This window comes from Geospiza fortis, unplaced genomic scaffold (assembly GCF_000277835.1).
Source record: "Geospiza fortis unplaced genomic scaffold, GeoFor_1.0 scaffold134, whole genome shotgun sequence".
Taxonomy (NCBI): domain Eukaryota; kingdom Metazoa; phylum Chordata; class Aves; order Passeriformes; family Thraupidae; genus Geospiza; species Geospiza fortis.
The window spans coordinates 1,988,758-1,998,462 of NW_005054396.1; the positions used below are offsets into that span (position 1 = coordinate 1,988,758).

At 37.4% G+C, this 9,705-nt stretch overlaps 1 protein-coding gene across 1 annotated transcript; it reads left to right on the plus strand.

Annotated features, from left to right (window-relative positions):
- The first annotated feature begins 203 nt into the window (after window positions 1-203).
- Window positions 204-9,221, plus strand: ETAA1 (ETAA1 activator of ATR kinase). The gene is made up of 7 exons (XM_031060950.1): window positions 204-252; window positions 1,396-1,533; window positions 1,800-1,876; window positions 3,641-3,759; window positions 4,057-5,833; window positions 6,053-6,164; window positions 7,964-9,221. Exons 1-7 carry the CDS (start codon window positions 204-206, stop codon window positions 8,077-8,079), a joined length of 2,388 nt encoding a protein of 795 aa, XP_030916810.1. The 3' UTR covers window positions 8,080-9,221.
- The last annotated feature ends 484 nt before the right edge of the window (window positions 9,222-9,705 follow it).

A 9,705-nucleotide genomic window follows, 5' to 3' on the forward strand; every position in this document is an offset into this window, starting at 1 on the left:
GCCTGCCCTGGGAAGGGGCTGTTACTGTCAAAGGCAGGCTGAGCCAGTGTGCCCTGGGGGCCAGGCAAGCCAATGGTACCTGGTGTGCGTTAAGAAGAGCATTGCCAGCAGGTCAAGGCAGTTGTGTCTGCTCCTCTGTTCAGCCCTGGTGAGGCCACATTTGGAATAATTTGACCAGTTCTGAGCTCCCCAGGACAAGAGACATGGAGTTCCTGGAACAGGTCCATCAGAGAGCTACGAAGTTGGTTAGTGGTTTGGAGAATGTCTTTTATGAGGAAAAGCTGAGGGAGTTGGACCTGTTTAGCCTTGCAAAGAGAAAATAGGGCACATCATCAATGTGTGTAAATATCTAAAGGGAGGGTGCAAAGAGGATGACCAGGCTCTGCTCAGTGGTGCTGAGCAGTAGCATAAGTAACAGGCAGAAACTGGTGCACAAGAAGTTCCACCTGGATATGAGGAAGATCTGTCCTGTACGGTGACCGTGCACTGGAACGGGTTGCGCAGAGAGAGTGTGGAGTTTCCCTCACTGGAGATATTCCAGAACTACCTGGTCACAATCCTGTGGTATGTGCTTTGGGATGACCCTGCTTGAGGGGGAGGTTGGACAAGGTGACCCACTGTGGTGCCTTCCAACCTGATGTATTCTGTGATTCCCACAGCAAATACTGAGAGCTAACCGAAGAGAGTATAAAACATTTATGGCCATGCTAGGCACTTCAGGGCAAAACATCCTCTAAGGTGTTCCACCCATAGTAATAGCATCTTCTAAATTATTTCTGTAGGCTTTCACATCTACAGCATCATTTCTAAAGGGTGTGACTAGCTGAGTTTCACTTGGGGTGTTTAGTTCACTTACTGATCAAACGCAGCTACAAGCAGGTTTTGTATACCTATATTCCTGCTTTTAATAGTCCTAGCTAGGAGGGCCCAGGGGAGGAAATATAGACAAATGTAGGTTATGACCCATAATAGTTTGGAGGCCCATTAAAATAGTAGTTCAGCTCAGAGTCTGGGTGAAAGACACAAAGCAAGCAAGAATACAAAATATTCTCTCATAGAGGTGTATATAATTTTTCTGTTAATATAAGATCAAGTCAGTGTTCTCTCAAGTGTAAGAACTGACATCCTTACAATCAGATCCTGGGTGGAAAGGTGTCAGTATCATGTAATTTTCTCTTATCTCTGTGGAGATATGATTGGCAAAGCTAAGAGTCCTGTATTTAGTGTCTAGTTTTGTACAGTATTCCTGTTGTGAGTAGAGGAATCCTGGTGAGTGTGAACTTGATTTTTATTCTTGATGTTCCTAATGCATCTTCTTTTGCCTTGACCTGTTCTAAGTGATTTTTGTCTCTTATTTGTTGTTTCTTAATAAAGATCCTCTTTCTTTTTACACAGAGCCATGTTTACATAAAACACCAAAGAGATCATTGAGTAGAAAATCCCGAATACCTACTTTCAGCTCTCCTATTAATGACACTGAGACACAGCAAGAAATCTTCTGGGATTCTCATTCACCAGTTGCACACAGATTAGGTAATACTAAAATCCAGACTTCAGGACATCTGTTTGAGGCATGCAGTGGGAGTGTAGCAAAAGTTATAAACGATTTCTTGGAAAAAGGTTCTTTTCTCTTATAACGGTTGTTTGATTTTACTTTCATTAAAAACCCATAAATTCTTCAATACAGCACTGAATCAAGCTCCTATGTGTACAGGTTTATTTGAATTATTTGAGATGTACTGCACTTCATAAACTGGATAGATTATTCAAAATTTTAAGAAGTTTGTTTGTTTTCACAGGCAATGGAAAAAGCAAGCAGACTACCAGTAGATGCGCAGTAGAAATTTCGGAAATTGTTAATCGTATTGCTCCTCAGGTAATTGTAACTTTCTAAAACAATGCTGTGCATGTGCACTAATCAAAAGAGAGTAGTGTTTCAGCCTTAGCCTTGGTTTTAGTTACAGTAGTGTCATGGTAAGAGTTGGGCATGTAGAAAACTAGTTTATATAACGAGATTGAATTAAAATAGTAAGCATAGCATTTACAGATTGTGTGAGTCACAGATGCTGTAGAAAAGGACACATGAAGAGACTTGCAGCAACTCTGTTTTAGAAAGCGTTACTTTCAGAATACAAGTTACTGCCCTTGGTTTTAAGAATACTGTTTATTTACCCTTAATTACTCATCTGTTAAAAGGTAAGAGTTGTTTCAAATACTAGATTGACTTGGCAGTTGTTTTTAAGCATTTTGAAGAGTCTTGATTGACTGCTGATTTACAATGCTGATTTTTGATGACCAAGATCAGAGATATTTTGCAATAATATAAACATAGTAACTTTTTTCAATACTATAAATAATTTTCTTCTTTACCCCAGTATCTCTTGCCCTTTCCCTCTTGTCATGAACCTGATGCCCACAGCCCAGAAAGTCAAAACCGAAGTGCTGTTGCATTTTAAGTACAAGAAGAAAACATGTAATTCTTAAAATAGATCTGTAGTATTTAGCTTGCAAAACATGCCTGCTTTTTTGACAGGGCTGTTTAAAATATATTTACTGTTTAGCATATTTGTGAGAAATTTTACTAAAAGAATTGGAAAATCATTGATAAGGGATGCCACTGCATGCCTCTTAAATGATTATAGTTCTGCCATAAATGTAATCTGCTGCTTATATTTTTTTAAACAAAAATAAATTTTAAAAAACATTAAATTTACTGAGAATAAGAGAATCTATTTATAACTACCGTAGTAAAGTTCAAATTACTTTTGCTGGCTTACACACAGTAATTTCCTACATCCTATTGCTCTGCCCTTCTAAATAATTCATCACAGTATTGTATCCCCTTCATTTCAGAATGAAAATTCAAGCCTGAACTTTGAAGCTCTGAAACAATTTCATTTAGTTTCTAAATGTCACTTAATTCTGTTTAAAGGCTTTTTTTGTAAATTAGTTGTAGTGGCAGAAGTCAGATTTTTTTTCTGTAAGCATAGAGAATGTAATTTATTTTAAGGTCTCTAATTTGTTTGTGCTGCTGGACTCAGCCAGCTCCTTAGTAGTATACTGAAGTAAACTAGATGACTGCTTGTAACATGAATGTGTGTAAACCTGAATTAGACTACTAGACTTGCATGCCAAAAGTATAATTCAGTTATTTTAATTGAAGTTCCGTGTCACCCTAGTTTTTTAAGATTTTCTAGGCCTTCTGATGTTGACATTTTTGTAGTGAACTTTCTCAGACACTTTTCTGTAAATAACTGATTGTTCTGTCTTCTTTTATGGAGGAGTCTCCAGATAGACTGTTAGTTTGACAAGTGTCATTAGAGAGGTGTCACTATCACCCTCCAATCCGCTGTCACTTTTGGAAAACTATAAATGTTGGAGTCAGAAAATAAGTGCTCTCTTTCTTCCTTCAGCTTGAGAACAGTGGTGTGCTTGTGTTCTTTCGTGTCTTATAGTGACAGTTCTGCTTTAAACTGGTATAATTAAAGTGATGCAAACTTGTTTTTGCTCTTATCTGTGGTTTTCAACAGGTTTTATCCAGTTTATTTAGTTTAGCAACTTTTAACTCTTGTAAGATGCGTATCTAATCCAGTCTTTATCTGAAATCAAATTTCTAAGCATTATAAATCTAATTATTCAGGACGAAAAAGAAGGCTGTAATGAAGACTCCCTTTTAGGAACATGGATTGGTGAGGATGCTATTCCCTGTACACCTATAGTAGTAAAAGGGCGAGCTAGGACAAAGTTAAGTTGTACAAGGTAAGTTACAGTTTTTTCTTGCTCATCATAGCTGGGCTTTCATGAAGAAGACTATGTGGTTTTCTATGTATAGTGAACCATATAATTGTACATTAGCATATAGAATGCTTTTAACTGTGGGCTTGTTATGTCTTGCAGGGGGTGTATGTTGACTGCATATTGGAAGCAGTGGGATTTAGTCATACCTTTGTAGTTGTTAAACTAGAGAATGAGCAGCTCATAGGGTCATGTAACTGAACTTGGCCAAACTTTCTCAGTAGCTCTGACTTTATTTTCTGTATTTTCTTTTTAATCCAGAGATCTTAAAATAAAAAATCCCGAAGAGGAACTCATGAAATTGGCTAAGGAGTTTGATAAAAATCTAGTAGAGTTAGATGCTGTTCAGGAACAGGAGAAGCTTGGTCACAACTTCATCCAGAGCACCTCAGAGCCTTCAAGTAATTCTGAAGATGAAATAAATAGGAAGAACAAGAAATCACTCCTTGGTGAAGGATCTGAAACAGATCCTACTGCATCGCTGAAACCAGTTGGACAGAGCACTGGCATCCCTGTGGCAGAGCCCTGTGAGTCCAGCAGTCAAAAGTCTGTAGACCTTGAGGCTGAAGTAGCCCTTCATGCTCTTTTTGACTCTTCTACTCAGAAGTGCAGCGGACAGTTGAGCCAAGGACTGTCAGATATTTCTTTAAATAATAGTTTTCATAAAATTAAAAGTACGTTGGAGGAGGAGAATCTTCCTGAGAACGTTGAAGAGACACAGCATGGTACTTCAGAGGCATATCAAAAAGATACTCTGTTTGCAGTAGGAAGCATGGACCAGACTGTACCAAAAGCTGATTCTGACACCCTGACAAAAAAAAATCCTCCTTCTTTGAAGACACAATTAGTGGCCTCTGCTAAGCTTGCTGGAGTAGTTAATGATGACTTTGATGACTGGGATACAGATCTTTTGGCAGATGACTCTTTTGTGATGCAAATAACCCAAAATCCTGAACTGATAAGTACTGAAGAACCCCCACCTGCCAATCCATTTGTGCATGATTTCAGTGATGGTAGCAGAATAAAGCAAAGAAGTAGTGGCAATCCAGTAACTCCTTTGGGGACTATAAGCAAATCTAACAGTTTGCAGTATTCACCTTTGAAACATTCTAGTAAAAACTCACAACATGTAAAATCACTGTCTTTACAAAAGCCATGTAAGACAGAAAACGCCAAGACAGAGACCAAGGCCTTGCATGGTAAATGTGATGTTAAACCAGATAAAACTAAATCTGTTTGGAAGAGTACCCAAAACAGTGATTTGAACCATATTCCTGTTTCAGTGCAATCTGAAATGAAGAATGGAAATGAATCTACTAAGCCTAAAAGCGATGCTCTTCCTCTTTTTCCTTCAAGATTTAATCCTCATAGACAATCAGCAGGAAAACCTGAGAATAACATTCGTAGTATTTCCTGTCAGTCATCCAGTGTTTCTACCAACATGAAACCTAATGACCTAACCAAAGTGGTTAACCAAGCTAATACAAGTCACTCGAATCAAGTTGAAATACCAAAGAAATATCCTCTGTCATTTGATGACTGGAATGAACCAAAATTCTCTGATGAGATACTAGGTATGTTTTGTGGATCCAGTAGTCTTTGGGATGCAAACTGTGAGGATGATGAATTGTTATATCAGGTGTGTGATGATGTAGAAAAGCAAACTCAGAGCCAGGATGTTAAACAAGGAAATGAAAAAATTAAAACTATTCAAGGAGCCAGTATTAATTCCAGATCAAATGCTAATAACAGCTTCCCAGCATCTAAACAAGGACTACCCGATCTCTTGGTGCAAAAAACAAATGCAAAACAGGAGGCTCTCTCACTAAATGATGCCTGTAGGAATTCCACAACAGGTCATGTTATGAACTGTAAGAACATCTCAAATCCTCTGACTGCAATCTCGGGTCCTTCTGTGGAGTGTAAATACACACTCCCTAAAAACTGTCATCAAGATGCTTCTGAAGATACTGCAAAGACTGTTTCAGGGAAATGGTGCAGGTCAAATTCTGTGCCAGCAGGAGAGGCAGGTTCTGAAGTAAGTCCTGTTAATGCAGTAAATATTTTTAGTAGAAAAACACTCCAAAGCTCAAATTTCTCATATAATGCGGTAAAGATTCCAAGTAGCACCTCTGGTTACAAAACTTCACTTGTGCCTTCAAAGTTTAAGTTCCGAAAGATTAACAATTCTCAGGGTGGTTATCATGTTGGGTCTGAAAGTTCAGGGAATCATTCTGGCATTGGAATTACTCTGCAGGGTTTGGAAGGAAGCAAGAATCAGGTGAATGTCACTTTGCACCGCAAACTTGACAATAAGAAATCACCTTTCAAGAGGCATCTTTCAGAGTCATTTGCACAGACTACATCAGGTATTTGACTTTATTGTATCACTGTTAGACTGTTTGTTTCCTTACTGTAGTCAGAATGTCAGAGAATTTCATACTGTCTTGCAGTTTAAAATAGACTTCAGTATTCATCTATTCAGTTAAGGTGTTAGCAGATGTTCTAAGGAGAATCTGGATTTCATATTCTCAAAAATTAAATTGTCTTGATGCATATCTTGAATTCCTGTCCTTCAGGACACCTGTTTCCCTTCCACTTCTCTAAATAACTCACACCCTCTCTCCACAGACACTCAAGTTCCCTAGGATCAATTATAGGCTGATGCAGCGCTCAGCATACTATTTTCTTAAACCGTTACTTAAAAATACTGTTATTTTGATGCATAGTAAAAGCCTAGCTAATGATGGGACAGGGGAAGAAGACACCAGGTGATATGGAATGCCAGTTTCTTCATACTACTGTACACCTGGAATTTGGAACTTCAAATCACTTGATACTTTCCAGAGCTCAGCCTCTCTTGTTGTTTGCTCTGTGGCTGAAATTGCCAGTGAAATGTTGTTGTGTTCTCAGTCTAAACACTAAGATGCCCTTTCATCCAGAAGAGGTCAGTCACTTCTTTATTGCCAAGAGACCATCAGTAATATTCCATGCTCAGTGTTACTTACTGGGGAAATGGAGAACCAGTGAGGTGCCAGTCAGTCTTATTTTTACTTGATCTCACAGCTTGGCAAAGTTTTAATCAATATTAATTCTGATAAAACATGCCTTTAAGAGTGTCCTGTATTAACCTCCATTATAAAGAAGCACTGTTGAAAAAGCAACAAAACAATTAATTATTGAAGAATGAATATTTTATCTGTTTCTTCCCCAGCAGAGAAGCATATAAATGGAAAGTAGCAATTTTGGATTATAAGGAGGAAAAAAGCAGACAGATAACTAGTTATTCTGTGGAATGTTCTAGAGAGTAAAGGAGTGAATGAAGATAGCATAGATTTTCTGTACAGATAAACCATAGCTTTCTTCATCTTAAATTTTAAGGGAAAGGGCATTAACCAAAAAATGAATATTAAGTGGTCCTTTCAAAAATTGCTATTTAATTTTTCATGGACACTTTTTTGTGAGAAGCAAGTATACCTTTTATTCTATTTATTCACTTTGAATACTTATTAAAAATACATTAATTGGAAATTGGTGTATAAAAAATGGTAAAATATTGATATGTGCAAGGAGTGTTCCTGTTTGTTCCAGTGAGGTCAGGATTTTATAGTATGGGAATTTATTGTTCTGTAGCACACCATATAAAATGCTATGCTTAGCTATCATGTTCTTGTCTCCTTTGCCAACTTTTATTGCTGCTTTTGACCTTTTTTCAACCTATCTTGTTTTATTTGTGTGACACCTGTACTGTATCTGACCCCTGTGTCTATACTATCTCCATGTTCATATCTCTGCCTAACTCACTAAATTGTAGAGCCCTTTTCACTCTGATAGCCTTAATTTTCTTAACCCATCGCCATCTCCTATGTTGACTCTGATGTCATAAGGTTCGCTTGAAGGGCACCCAAGTAAAATTTCCTTGAAGCAAATGTGTACATCCCAGTGTTTTCATTGGGAGGTAGTAATCAGTAGCACTACAGAGGTCATGCATCTTGCCCCCTTCCTGCCTAGGGGACAGGATAGATGAGCCTTTCTTAACTTGGGTGCCCAGTGTGTCAGAATAGTGTGCTCCTGCCGTAGATCTTCAAACACTGGAAATGGTTAAGTTAAAATACATATTGAACAAACCTGAAGCTCCTAATACATGTTTTTTTTTTTTAATTTACAGTGTCTGTGGTAGAACAAAAAAATAGAAAATGTTCTCAAGAGGAGATTGAAAGAAAAAAACAAGAAGCACTTGCACGAAGAAAGTCCAGAACACAGGCATTCTTTAAAGATGCTTGAACTTGGAGTGTATTTTGTCTGTGGAGTAAGCTTTTGGTAGGGAAATACTGTAATGCTGGAAGACACTTTTTGAACTCTGTTGACAGCTATTGATGGCACGTATTTTCTGATTTTGAATATAAAAAGATCTGGAACTGAACTATAACTAATACTCTGGAGGTACTTAGTTTTAATTAAAAACAATCAGTTATAAATGTGTAGTCTCAAACTATATTCAGCTAGATGAAGATTCAGTTGAGTTCACATGTTGAAATTGCATGGCCTGAAAATCATGAAGGTGTTGGTATACGCACATAATGAAGGTGTCAAAAACAGACTGGATGTGTTTTGGCTGTATTACTGCAAGTATTCTAATCTATAAGAAGACTCTCAAGTACACACAGACTAAGAAATACTAATGTTTGCTTCCAGGTAGAAGAAAGTTTTAAAATTTTGGGTTAAATAAACTACAATCTAAGAAACATCCAACATCAGAAAACTGATGGAAATGAACAGACTTTGGAAAATGTGCTCAGTTTGTCTCTTACCAGGAGTAAGAATTGTACATAGAAAAGGAAAAATTCATTACAGGAGTTTCATTAGGTGAAAAAGTATCCTGCAGAAGACATGGTATATTATTTTAAATTCCTTTCAGGAAGAACTTAGAAATATAAATACCTTAAGGAAATTAGATCTCCGTTTTCTAAAGGCATATCACCAACCTAATTAAAAAAGGTAGCCTATGCCATTTTACCAAATCATGAGCAATACATAATATACCAGGTGAAATCTCAACTATGCATCAGTTTAGCTATCTGGATTGTACGTATTTTCAAACAAAGGCTGTTAAATTATAAGAATGCTGTGTCATGTCCGCTTAAGGGTCTGATAGAATTTTTGATCTGATAGATGAGTGTAGGGCTCAGACTGCAAAAACTGCCTCTGGGTAAGCTGCAAGATATTTTTCAACTGAGAAATGTTTATAGGTAAACATGTGACACTGAAAAGTGACTGTAATTTTTCTTTGTAAATAAATAACTAGGAAATGTTCCTCCAAAGGTTGGGGGAAGATTTTGGTTTCTGTAGTATGCTGTTTTATGTAACTCTTGAAAATGTAAGTATTGTATATTTGTAAGTCATCATTAAATTTTTTTTTCACATTTTTCTAGTCTGTTTTTGAAAATACTCTACTATAGAAACTGGTAAAAGGGAGTGAAATGGGGATTCCATATGGACTTTACCTGAAGCCCTCACTTGGTTATTTCCCTAATTACTCGATACCTCAATTTTCTACCCACAGTGGTGACAAAGTGCTTCCTTTGATCCATTTAAGCTAACGGTCCTTGATGGACAAACTGTTTCAACACACAACCAGCTGCAGTGCAATCCTGAAGTATTTACCTGGGGTCTTTTTACTTGTATTAACCACTGTGGGATCAGTGTCAGTTGATTAAGGCCACCAAAGCCCATGCAGGTGCCCAGTAAGCATTATAGACTGTGGCTGCAGCTCCCTCCCCTGCTACTGTTGAGCAATATATGATGAGTTGAATTCATTTACTGATCTAACTGAAAATTAACCCAGAAAAAACACTTTCAGCTTTTCAAAGAAGTCCATCATAATAATACCCTCAACAGCTAACATACCAT